This window comes from Dipodomys spectabilis, unplaced genomic scaffold (genome assembly GCF_019054845.1).
Source record: "Dipodomys spectabilis isolate Male_0828 unplaced genomic scaffold, ASM1905484v1 ptg000297l, whole genome shotgun sequence".
NCBI classification, from domain to species: Eukaryota; Metazoa; Chordata; class Mammalia; order Rodentia; family Heteromyidae; genus Dipodomys; species Dipodomys spectabilis.
This window is the reverse complement of record NW_024870974.1, coordinates 17,948,415-17,961,332: the sequence shown is the minus strand read 5'-3', so window position 1 is coordinate 17,961,332 and position 12,918 is coordinate 17,948,415. Positions and strand designations below refer to the sequence as shown.

Genomic DNA, 12,918 nt, shown 5'->3' with positions numbered 1-12,918 from the left:
ACTGAGGTAACTGCTTAGTTTACTTGACTTCTTCCCTGTGGCATTTTCTGGCAAGCAAGGGAAGAGAAATTAGACTTAGTTTGAGGGTAATTGTTTCATATCGTTCTGCCTTAGATCCTGGAAGAAGCTGAGGAGATGGAGGAGATGGCAGCTCAAAACTTGAAACCTTTGAGATTCGGAGAGCCATAGCTGATCATGGAGTGAGGTTTAAATTGCCACAAGTTAGAGTTACGGCCCTCACTGAGAGCACCGTGTTTAGGAACATATTTTACAGATGAGAGGTTTCTGCTCTCTTAAGAAGTCCCGTAGTACGGGGTGGGGGAGTTTGTTGAAGGTATAATTGAACAGTGTGGTACAAAGAAGTGAATAGAGGCAAAAGGTATTGGACTTGGACCTTTTTTTTTGGTCAGTCATGGGTCTTGAACTCTGGGCCTGGGCGCTGTCCCTCAGCTCTTCAGCCCAAGGCTAGCACTCTACCACTTGAGCCACAGCACCACTTCTGGTTTCATAAGTGGTTTATTGGAGATAAGAGTCTCATGGACTTTCTTGCCCGGGCCGGCTTTGAACTGTGGTCCTCAGATCTCAGCCTCCTGAGTAGCTAGGATTACAGGTGTGAGCCACTAGGGCCTGGTTATACCTCCTTTTTTGTTTCCTCACTGGGCAGAGACATTGTAGCAGTCTTCAGGGTGATGTGTACACCAAGACTGTACTAAATTATAATTATTGGCCTGGATTTGGCAATCGTCGTGGTTGGAATAGGATTTGTAGTAAAAGTTCATGAACTAAATGAGTTTATTTTGGGGCCCAAAGTTTCCAGGGCAGAGCTGAGGATTTTATTTTTATTTTTGTCTCTTGTGACCTCCCTCGGCTGTACTGATTGTCTCTTAGGAGCAGATCTACTGATATTTCACATGCATACTTGTAAGTATTGAATAAAGCAGTTACAGAAGTTGGTTGGCCAAAATTAAATTAGTTGGAATACCACTGGAGAATTGGGATTGTGGTTAAGTGCCATTTTCCACTAACAGTGGCACAGCTTACCTAAAATATCTGCTAACTGAGCTGTCGGCTAAACCCAACAAGCATTACCCATCTTTGTTGCCTCCACTCAGACTACGACAGAACGAAGATTTGATTCTTTGCATTCATGCCGTAGCTTGCAGCTGTTCTGTGGTAGTGAGATTGTATTTATTTGCTCTTCTTGCCAAGAGGCCTGAAGGTTTCTCCTAAGCCCCTCCATTTTCTCTTACTAGTTTCTTTCCTGTACCTTTCTGTTGAGGACTTCTGAATTAATATAAATTCATGAAAAAAAATACAAATACCATTTCTTTGTAGTCATCACACAAAGCAAAGTATTTTATTCCTCATTTTAGAAATAAAAATCACCTTACTGAGTCACTGTTTGTTGTTGATGCATTGGAAGCCTCGATGAAAGTTTTCTTTCATGAATTTAAGAGTTAATAGAATTTTCTCTGCTATGTGAGTTAACATTTTCCACTCATCCATCCGTCTTGTGAGATACTATGCTGGGCTTTTGAGTTAGAAATGCTTGAGATAAAAATACAGTCTAGCAAAGGTTGAGGTGTATCTGTAGAAGGCTGGTAGGTATGCATCACACTTCATATGGTGTGGCTTTGCCTTTAAAAATACGAGTTTTTTTAAAAAAGTAGATTTTTTTAAGTTCAGCTTTTTGCTTTTCAACCATTGTCCATTAAAATATAATAAAATGCATATATGTAAGTAACTGAAGATAACTTTAGGAATCTTTTCAGGAGGACTTACAACAGTATTGTTGCCCTGTGGAAGGCCTTGTAATCATAGGAAGCTCTGCTGAAGGTCAAATTAAAATTAGATTGAGGTGGGGCTGGGAAGGTGGCTCAGTGGTAGAGCGCTTGCCTTGCATGCATGAGGTCCTGGGTTCGATGCCTCAGTACCACATAAGCAAAAAAAAAAAAAAAAAAAAGCTGGAAGTGGCGCTGGAAGTGGCGCTGTGACTCAAGTGGTAGAGCACTAGCCTTGAGCTGAAGAGCTGAAGGACAGCGCCCAGGCTCAGAGTTCAGACCCCACGACCAGACCCAAAAAAAAAAAAAAATTAGATTGAGAAGAAAGTCATTTTTCCTTTAAAACTCCTTACGAATTTCTTTTCTTTTTTTCCTTTGTTTTTGAAGAAAAAAAAACTTGGGAAAAAATATGTGTGATATCAAAGAGTTGGGTTGGGCTGGTGGGAGAAGGATTAGAGAAGGAAAAGTGTTGATTCTGTTTTTCAAAGCTGATAACACCATTTTGAGCAATGAAGTCTGTCTCTAGAGGGTGGCAAACTATTTCTCCAGCTTATGCTTCTCAGTGAGTAATAAGTCCGAAAATATTGAAACTAGACTCGCGTTGCACAACGCTGTGAGTTAAAAGAAACGTTTTAGTACAAAGCACTCAAGAAATTCAAAAGTACACAAATTGAAATATAAAATGCTTATCCTTGGCAACTTTTATTCCTTTGGATTTGTGGATGAGTTTTTCCAAGCTTCTGCCTCAATTAATTTTTTTAAAGTCAAAGCTGTGTATCGAAATTGTGTTTTTATAGCTTTCATTTTCCCCAGTGTTGATGAAGATCTTGGTTGGAAAGCCAGATTTCGCAATAGGCCATAATTTGTCACTTCCCTGTTTTAGGCAGTTATGTGTTGGTTTCCACTGATTAAATTTAGGTGTATCTAAAAGGGTGTTTTTGGTAAATACTTGTATTCTGTTCATCATTTTGCCTTGTAATGTCCCGGCCTTTGGGCTGTGTTTAGCAGCAGCTATCTCAACTCTCTTCTTGTAAAATCTCCTTCCTCATCCTCAGACAGTAATTCCTGGGAATGTATGTAAGCTGGGACAAACCTCACAATTGAGACGCTCGCAGAATTGACCGTGGCTCTTGACGCGGCAAGTTGTCTGTGACACCGTGAGGAGATGCGCAGTGTAAAACCATTTATTCCAGGTGCAGAGAGAACGCTGACTGGCTGAACCCTTAACAGCTACCAGCTTCTGTTAGGGTCAGATACATAGGGTGGCCCATCTTAATTTCATGAACCTCTTGATACATCATAAATGTGCACAAATAAATGTGCAAATAATAATTTTTTTAAACCAAATGAAGACAGCCATGGGATTGGCCTGCAGGTGTAGAAATCAACCTCCTCTGCCCACGTGGCCCCTGCCCTGAAGGAGGGTTCCTGCTCCCCACTTCATTACACCACAGGTCAGGCTCTGCCACACTTACACTTTCCTATTCATGGAATCACACAGAAGCACTGTTACGTCCAACTTCTTTTGTATGTCTGAAGAGAATCATCCATGAGCGTGTAATGGCGGTAAAGCAAAGAGGAGAGCTAGGCCTCAAGAGGTTCTGAATTGAAAGCCTGCTACCACCACCGTCGTGAAAGGCAGAGCTGGAGCGCCATTTCCAAGATGAAGGGATGAAAAGAACATGTTAGTGAGTTCTCTGGGATTGCTATGAAGAAAGTACTCGGACTGAGTGACTTAGAGAGCAGCATGGCGCTCTGATGGCTGGAGGGAAGAGCACTCTTTCCTGACCCTTACGCTTCCCATGGTTTCTTATACCTATGGTAGCATTCCTGGGCTCATGGAAGGCTTGAGCTCAGGGCCTGGGCCCTGTCCTTGAGCTCTTTTGCTCACGGCTAGTGCTTTTCCTCATTGAGCCACAGCTCCACTTACAGTTTTATGGTGGTTAATTGGAGATAAAACTCTCTCGGCCTTTCCTGCCCGGGCTGACTTTGAACCGTGATCCTCAGATCTCAGCCTTCTGAGTTGCTGGAATTACAGGCGTGAGCCACCCACACCGGCTTGCCTTCCTTTTCGTACAGGGGCACTGGTATTATTGACTTAACTAGTATTGACTTAACCTAGCTACTTGCTGGGCTACCCTATTATAGCACCATATAACTGACATCTTCCAGCTAATACCACGGTATTAGCAGGGCTAGCCTGAGTTATAAACCACAGTTTCTAACTGTGGCCCACCCCAGTGACCCCACCAACACCTCCATTCCTTCTGTCTGGTTGTCTTTCTCTAGGCCGGTGTTCTCCTAATTACCCCAGTCCAGGTTCTTGAGACCTAGGGACAGTATCTGTGTCCCAGAGCCCGGTGAAGTCACTCTAGGCTGCTTACCCACCTTTCCCATTCCTTCCTGTGGGAGCCGTAATGAAGACTCTTACCCACATTCTCCTTTCTTTATCTAAGATTCGCCTTGCCCAATCAAAGCAATCCCCAGTCCAGCTAAGAGCTGCTCTACGCGGAAGGACTAAGCTGAGAACATCAGCGGCTCTTTCTGGCAGATGCAGTTCATCTCCTCACACAACAGACTGTTGTTGCTGTGGGACAGTTAGTTGTCAGGGGCTGTGCTCAAGCAAGTGAGCTGTGTGCCAACCGCCAGGGTACGTGCCTTCGGGAAAGGCTGCCACAGCCCCGATTCTCCGCACAAACGAGGGGAAGGCAGGACTGCAGCTGTGGGAAATGACCTAAGAAGCAGGCTTTGCAAGATTCATAATGTTGGGCCATAGACCGTGTTTTTTTTCCCATCTAGAGGTAACAGAGAATGGTTAAATCCTTTTTTTTTTTTTAAGGTCTTGAACAGATGAGCTGCTGTAGTGTTGGTTTGGGGGAGATGCATTTGACTGTGTTTTATTAACTATCTTCTCCCCTCTTCTTCTTTTTCTTTTTAAAAGAAAGTGGCAGCCCAGAATCTCGAGTAAATGCTATCCATTTCTTGGTTCACAAACTGCCAGAGAAGAATAAAGAGATGTTGGATATTTTGGTGAAACACTTGACAAAGTAAGCCTTCTTCCCTCCCCTCCTGCCCTCCGCCGTGCTGTGAGCAGTCCGGCGAGCTGGGGTCGGGGCAGTGTCTGCCATACCGGGGCCACACCTGGCGGGGCAGGCCGCACGGCTGACTCACTCTGTGTGTTTTGGACAAGAGTGGTAAAATAGGATGCCTTCCTAAAGTTGTATAATTATTTGCTTCACAATCCGCTGCCGGCAGCTCAGGGTTTGATGTGATGTAGAAGAGGAGAGTATTCTGTACTGACCCATACACCGATCTGGAAATGAGATTCTAGCCTGTTAGCAAATTTAGCTTGGTTTCACATCTACGTAACTGAGTTTGAGCATACTCTTTTAAGTTTGCTTAGTCCAGTAATGGGGACAGGCATTTCTTAAAATCTAGTCCCTCAGTGGAGAAGCCTGTCCTTCTTGTCAAGTCCAGATAACTTTTAAGTCAGTAAAGCTGTAAATACCAAGCAATACTGCTTCATCACCCTTCTTTTTGGTCATGGGGCTTGAACTTTGGGCCTAGACGCTGTCCCTGAGCTCTTTTGCCCAAGGCCAGTGCTCTACCACTTTGAATCACAGTGCCACTTCATGTTTTCTGGTGATTAATCGGAGATAAGAGTCTCTTTGACACTTCTGCCAGTGGTGGTTTTGAACCGCAATCCTCAGATCTCTTTCTGAGTACCTAGGCTTCCAGGCATGAGCCACCAGTGTTTCAGCACCTTTCATTCACACAAATAAACTAGAAAGTTAGTAGGCATTGTGGTGTACTGGAGCTGCTCCCTATTTGTATAACCCTTCATTTGTGGATATACAGTTGAATAAAGTCCTACCGTCATGATGCTTACTTTCTAATAGAGACAAGATAAATGGATCATACTAAAAATACAAAGTAATTTCAGATGACCAGCGAAAAAGACACCCATTGCAGGAAGAGAGTCAAGAGTGGTGTAACTTCACAGAATATTTGTTGATTGTGAGACTACAATGGAGAGTCTTTCTGAGAATGAAATATTTGGATTGAGAAAGTGGCCGGGTTGTTGAGAAGGATTGTTGATGATGTTTATGGTACAGTGGTGCCAAAGAGTGAGTTGAGATGCTCATTGAAGCTAGTTCTTGCAGAGGTGCTGTGTGATCTAGTGATCTAGCAAGGCTCGCCGTGATGCGGGAAGAGAAGGGGCCTTCTGCATTTTGGAGGTAGCAGCGCGGGGTACACGTGGCTGGCGGAGAGCGTCAGAAGCAGGAAGGCAGGCGGGGCCCCAGCTTGCAGGAGGCTGGCTGTCAGGTCAGAATGTTCCAGATCCACTGGGGACATTGTGAGTCTCACAACTCTTTGTTTTTTAGGGAAGCACAAACTTGGAGGACATGGTATGTTCCACAGTTATGGCCTTTACCTAAACAAGACCTTTCTCTCTTCCTCCTGAATGCTAGTGTTTCAAATCACTCCAAGCAAAATCTAATGACAGTGGCAAACTTGGGAGTGGTGTTTGGACCAACTCTAATGAGACCACAGGAGGAAACCGTTGCAGCCATCATGGACTTGAAGTTTCAGAATATCGTCGTGGAGATCTTAATTGAAAATCACGAAAAGGTAAATTGGACTTTCTTTTCCCTTTAGGAGTTCTGATTTGGGCTTGTCACAATACAACTATTCTCTTCCCCTCTCCCAGTCCCCCTCTTCCCTCCCTCCTTCCTCCCTCCCCACCATCTCTGTGATGAACCTTACCTGCCCTTGCCTTACCTCACTGGCTTAATGAAGAAACATTTCTCTGAGGTTGAGTATCTGTCGTGTGAATGTTTGCATCATTTCTGTTGCACTTATTCCTGTCTGTGGATTTCCCACATGGCTTGTATGTCCTAGTTAGAGCCGGTCAAGTTAGAATTCTGCAGCTTAGGAAACAAGAAGCAAGGTAAATAAAGTTGAAAGGAAGTGTATTGGAGGCAGAGGACTGTGCTAGTCAGCTTTCTGTCACTGTGACAAAACGCCTAGGGAGGCAGGAACCCTCTAAGGGGGAGAGGCTTGTTTCTGGCTTATGGTTTCAGAGGTTTCAGAGCATAATCATTTGGCCCGCTGCCCTGGCCCTGTTCTGACTCTGTATGTCATGGTAGAGTTTGTGGTGGAGGACCTTCCTGCTTTATGGTGGCCAGGAAGGAGAGGGAGAGGAAGGAGGGGAAAGGGAGGGGAACTGAGTAAGATCATACAGAACTTGTTTTTTGACCCTGGCTTATTCATAATGATCTCCAGTTCGACTGCTCCAAATGATATAGACTCACATTCTTTTTATGGCTAAATATTCCATTGTGTATATAGCTATAGCTACTAAATAGTGTCATATATTAGCTATTGTGAATCTTGTAGCATTCTATGTAGTAGAACTTAGTACTTTTTTGATATTATTACCTTTGATTCCTTTCCCAGATTGCTCTTACCTTTTCCTCACTGGTGGACTGGATTGTCTGTAGCTCCTCTGAAGATGTATCAGCAGAGCTGAGTGTTCCTTAGCCAGTCGTAGGGGATTTATGCTACCATTTATGGTCCTCTCACACTGTCATTAAATCTCATTAGTGTGCACTAAAGCCATCCAGACAGCTCCTGGGGAGATGGCTGCTATCCATTGTTAGCAAAAGAAATCATTAGACCACAAGGCTTGAAACTGTTATCGTGGTTGAACTGTCATTTGGTTAAATCCTCATTAGGGGACCCTGGTGCAGCAGATTTGTGAAGACAAAGCCTCTAGGTTTTGCTCTTGGATAAGACAAAGTCTGCATCTGGATCTGCTTGGGTTTTTTTTTTTTCCCCTCTCATAGGAAGATGAGCCTGTGACTTTCTGTTGGCACTTCTGAGTGCCACTGGCACCTTGTTAAGAAGGTGAGCCATTCTCATAGTCACTGCAGGTGGCCCTGCGGTCAGAGAGGGCACTTGGTAAAGCTAGGGAGAAGGCTCTGCTTCCCCTCTCTTCCTGTTCCTCACCGGACGATGCTGGGGATGCTCAGTCGACATTAGAGCATGAAGGTTCCGCTGTGCAGAGGAGCTGGAGGGAGTAACGTCAGCTTGCATTAGTTGACAGTTCTTCATTTCACCATCACCTCTGTCTCTTCTCCCTTGTACACTTGCACTCCCTGCTCTTTATTCTTGCTTTGAGGAAGAACTTTCTGCTGACATGGGTGTCTGTGCAGACAGTCTTAATATAGACACACACACCCACAGCAGCCATTTATTACCTTGACAGTGAACTCAGAGACACACCCAAGGGGCTAAGGGGTCCTGCACTGGACTCCATCCAGGGATGGATGGAGGCCTTCTGAATAATTAGGATAGGGAATGTTGAAGTCTCCAGAGGAAAAGGGAAGGACTGGAAGGAAGATGGGATGGGGTTAGAAAGGACAAGAGAGGGAGGAGCTTGCTTTTCCTCCATTAGTATTTTTTTTTTCCCTCCTAGGAATGTGACTAATGCACATGTAGTTACTAAAGTAACTAAAGCCAAGAGAGGAGTTCTTGTAATTCACACAAGAGAACTCTAGCTGAGTTTTAGTTAAGAAAAGTCCACTTTTGGAGTTCACAATTTCTCTTGTCTCTTTGCTGATTATTATTTTAAAAACGTATAAAATCCATGTGTACAGTACTTGATAGGGAACAGCTCCATATGTCTTGGCTTCGTTTCCACAGGATACATTAAGATGTTGTCTTAAAAGGAATATTCTTGGGCCAAGAAAAAAAAAACCCAACACATCAAAGTCGTTCTTCACTTGCAAACCAGAAAACGCGTTTGTAAGGTGCAACAGGGTACTTCAGACTCCTCAAGAATGTTCAGATTAGGATTTTCCACCCTAGTATTTATGGATTTTGCTTTTCCAAAGCATAGGGGCAAAGCATTGTTTCCCTGCTGTGAGTACCTGCTATGAGTCAGCTGTGCTGGGAGATTTGGTGGAGTTAAATCCCGTGATTCCCAGTGAGGAAAGAAGGTTGTCCTTGGATGGTGTCTGCCAGCTATCTGTAAAACGATGGACAGCATTTCTGGGACAGTTAAGGCCCGACACTGCTGTCATGAGAAAGGCCTGCCTTGTTCTCGCTTTTCCACATGCTGGGTATCTGCTTATTTGTCACTGGTCAAGTTAGTGTGGCAGAGTGAGGATCTCTGCTGCAGAGACCTTTTTTACCACTGGATGCCCACCTTTCCTCCTCTTCTCAGCAAGTGTCCCTTCCTTAGGTAAAGGACTAAACACAAGAGAAAGAATTAGGGAGGTAGAGGTGCTGATTTGGTTGTATTACATTGCGTACATGTATCAGATTATCACACTTGACCTTATAGATGTACTTCTGTGTTGATAGAGACAAGAAGTTGATAGCCTAATACAATTTGATAGATGGAACTGATTTCACCGAGGAGCAGGAAGTCTAGAAGAATGTGTCAGGGCAGCTTCTGTCCACGCCATGCCACAAAGTCTTAGGTCACTGGGTTGAGTTGGCACAGGATGAAAAGTCTCTCAGTGGCACCCCAGTTTTCACTTTGCATTTGATTGATTTCCTTTGAAGATGGCCTGTGCGGGCAGGGGCCGGTCTTGGGAGCCTCTCCTCTGCTTGCACCCACGCTCCATCGAGTACCATCTTCCGGCCCCCATTTTGTTGGGCCACTGCCCACCCCTGTCTCCTCTGACTCTCCTTCCCTTCACTTGGCTTGGGTTTGGTAAGGTCAGCCTCATACCGACCCTCTCAGGGTGCTGGCTTCTTTCTCTTCTGGATTTTTCTTTGAATGCCTTTTTGTAAACAAATGTTTCTAAAAATGATCTCTGGCCATCAGCACTGTTCAGCCAGGAGTGTTCCATGCAGGTTCTGTACCACCCTCCTCCGCCCATGAGCTGCCCCAGGGCACGTGAAGGGCTTTGCAGAAATAGTCCCTCTCTCCTTTCTCCTTTCAAGATCGTTACTAGATATGGCAGAAGTATCCTCTGATCGCTGTAGGGACCAGATCCTTCCACAAGGAAGGATTTGCTTTTGTCTTTCCCTTGTGTCACAGCTCCTCTCTGGATCCTAGAGGGGTTCTCGATCAGATCGCTGAAGATTCTGTTGGTCATTATCCACCGAACCTCCTCACTGAGAAGACCCAGTAATAACTGCATCCCGATACTGCTCAGATACAGTTACTGCCTAGACTCATTTGAACAAAGTAGTGCTGCAGTTGGGGAATGAACTGAGATTGGTTGTGAGTGAAGAACTGATAGGGTGATATGTTCGTAAGAATTTGTCATCAGCGTCTTCATCTTGCCTTCTTCTTCTTCTTGTCTCATGCTGGCATTGCTACCACAGTGCTATATCCCTAGCCTGATTTTTCTGCTGGTTATGTTTTAGATACGGTTTAGCTTTCTTGTCTGGGCACTTAAGGACCTCAATCCATGAACTTTAGGCTTCCCACAATGGCTATGATGACAAGCATGTGTAGCACTAGATCCAGCCCTCCATAGAGAAGGCATCCAGTCCTCTCAGGCCTCAGCCTCCCGAGGAGCTATGACTACTGCTAAGAGCCACCAGCACACGGCTTGTATGATTCTTTTTACTTGTCTGTAGGCCTGAAATTATTCCTGGTAGTACTTACATGATCTCATACTTGTGGCCAGCTTCTTTTCTTTCATATACTTATTAGTTCGCCCAGTGACCATTTTTTTTGTTTCTTCCTTTTTTAAAAATTTAATTTTATTGTCAAGGTGATGTACAGAGGGGTCATTTTGTTGTTCCCCTTCCCTTCCCTAATTCAGATAAACATATACACAATACCCTGGGTACCAAGGTCAAATACAGTGACAACAGGGAATAAACCATAGGGGGAAAAACACAAAAGAAAAAAATCACATAGTACATTAAAAACAACAACAAAGAAAAACCTCTTGTTGCCATGTCAGCATTATTTACCATAGCTGAGATATGGAACCAGCCCCGATGCCCCTCAGTAGATGAATGGATCAAGAATATGTAACACACACACACACACACACACACACACACACACACACACACACACACACACACACACACACACACACACACACACACACACACACACACACACACACACACACACACACACTGGAATTCTATTCTTTCATCAGAAAGAATGATATTGTACCATTTGTATAGAAATTGAAAGACATGGAAAAAATCATATTAAATAAAGTAAGCCAAACCCAAAGAAACATAGATCCCATGCTTTACCTCATTTGTAATAATTAGTTTATGTCTAGGATATTGCTAGCAGATGAGCAGAATAGCTCAATAGCTATGTACATATGATCTTATAAGAAGATGCTAAATGAAATGACCTCCAGTGAGCATTTATTAAGGTGCTTCTACATGCCTTTTACTATATAGATAGCTGCAACAGATTTAAAAATAAGCATATTAAAAAAAAACTCCAGGTCTAACCGTGGGGATCTAGAGAGAGGGAGAGAGAAAGAGAGAGAGCTGAATCCCAAGAAGCCTATCATTTTCTTTGTCCAATACCAGGGTAAGACTGCACCCTTTGAAGGCTTACTGGACTGGGCATCTCTTTGTAAGCCAACTGCCTGGTTTCCTTGGGAGATGTTTGTCTCTTATACTCACAGCCATGATCGAGACCTGTAGGAGAGAGAGTATATGCACGCAAATGCAAGCTTCCTTTTCATAATATTCCAGTCTACTCAGGGAGGAGGTTTGACACTGATGGCTTATGGAACACCTGGCATTCCAGACCCTGGCAAACTTTAGTTCCAACAAACTGTGAATGTGAATCAGCCAGCCAATGTTGAAAGGGTAAGTCCTTGTGGTCTGTCTGTAGTTGATTGATCAGTGCAAGAAATGGAAGCTCAGGGAGTTGAAATTAATTTACCCAGGGTCACATAGCTTGCTTTATTCATTTATAGCCTGCCTTGTTCCAAAAGGGATTTTTAGGCAGGTAAGCCACACTGTTAGAAAGTTACTTGTGGTCTTTCTCCTGCCCCAAGAAAAACAAGACGGTCTTTTTTTTTTTCTCTCTCTCTCTGAACTTAAATAATGCATAGTGTTTCAGTCAGTATTCCTACATGGATGCGTCCAAGTTTAAGATACACAAAAGTGCACGTGTGAGCTTCTGTTGGAATGTGTGGGAACCCGAAAGGAAATCCCTGTATTTGATTTCATAAGTCCTAAGCTTTATTTAGTCACCCGAGCCACCCTTGCCAGTGCCTGGTAGTGCACACAAGAAAGTTCTTAATCATGGCACAGCTGTGTGCTGTTTGCCATCTTTATAACTTACTCTTAATTATCGAAAGCACACATGGGCTACAGATTGAAGATTCTGCCAACCCAAGTCTCCAAAGTGGTTGGATTAATAGGTTATGAGGCAGATTTATAATCCTTTGTAAATGAGAGCAAGGCTGTCTATGTTCATCTAAAGAAACAGTACACATAAGAAACACACAGCATCTGGATGATAATCTCCAGTTACTCTCAGCATCCATCCACCTCCTGTTCTAATTTGTGGCTGGGTAGCTCTGCTTTATTAGTGTATTGCAAAGGGTGAGCGCTTGTCTTTCCCTACCTCAGCGGTAAGTAAAAGTTGAGGCCCTCTCCTGAACACAGCTTTAAGCACTTGATCTCTCTGGAATGCCATTTCTGTTTAGGGAGAAATAACCACTAAGAGGATTAATCATCATTTTCAAAATGTAATGAAGGAATCAGGTCATATGGGCTTAATGTGTTAATAAGCCCAAGTAAGCTGTGCGTTTTTGATGGATTGATGTGGAAAGGTCCTCAAGCGAGAATTGTTTCTTGTGTGTAATCATTTTCTTTTGTGGTTCTGGCTAGACAGCATTTCCAGGGCTGCAGACACTGCCACAGTCTGGCCCTTCTGGAAGTCTGCTGTGTGCTTTTGTCCCAATTCCATGTTCCCTAAAGAGAATGTGTTCACTGAATTCCTCCAACGTTTTTTTCCCCAAATACTTCTCATTGATATTAAGTGACTACCTATGTTTCACAATACTGTGGCATAGTTAGCTGAGGTCACAAGCACAGTTTAACATTTACAGTAATTATCATCATCATCTTACTCTACAAAGTTTATGAACTCTATGAACTTTTCACAATAAGA

General features: G+C 43.7%; 1 protein-coding gene across 1 annotated transcript in view; it reads left to right on the top strand.

The window, feature by feature from the left end:
- The window catches only part of Arhgap10 (Rho GTPase activating protein 10), a 210,102-nt gene that overhangs the window by 144,187 nt on the left and 52,997 nt on the right, over positions 1–12,918 (top strand). The window contains exons 17-18 of the mRNA XM_042701765.1: positions 4,723–4,828; positions 6,254–6,413. Coding sequence (XP_042557699.1) covers positions 4,723–4,828; positions 6,254–6,413 — 266 coding nt within the window. The remainder of the gene's footprint in view (positions 1–4,722; positions 4,829–6,253; positions 6,414–12,918) is intronic.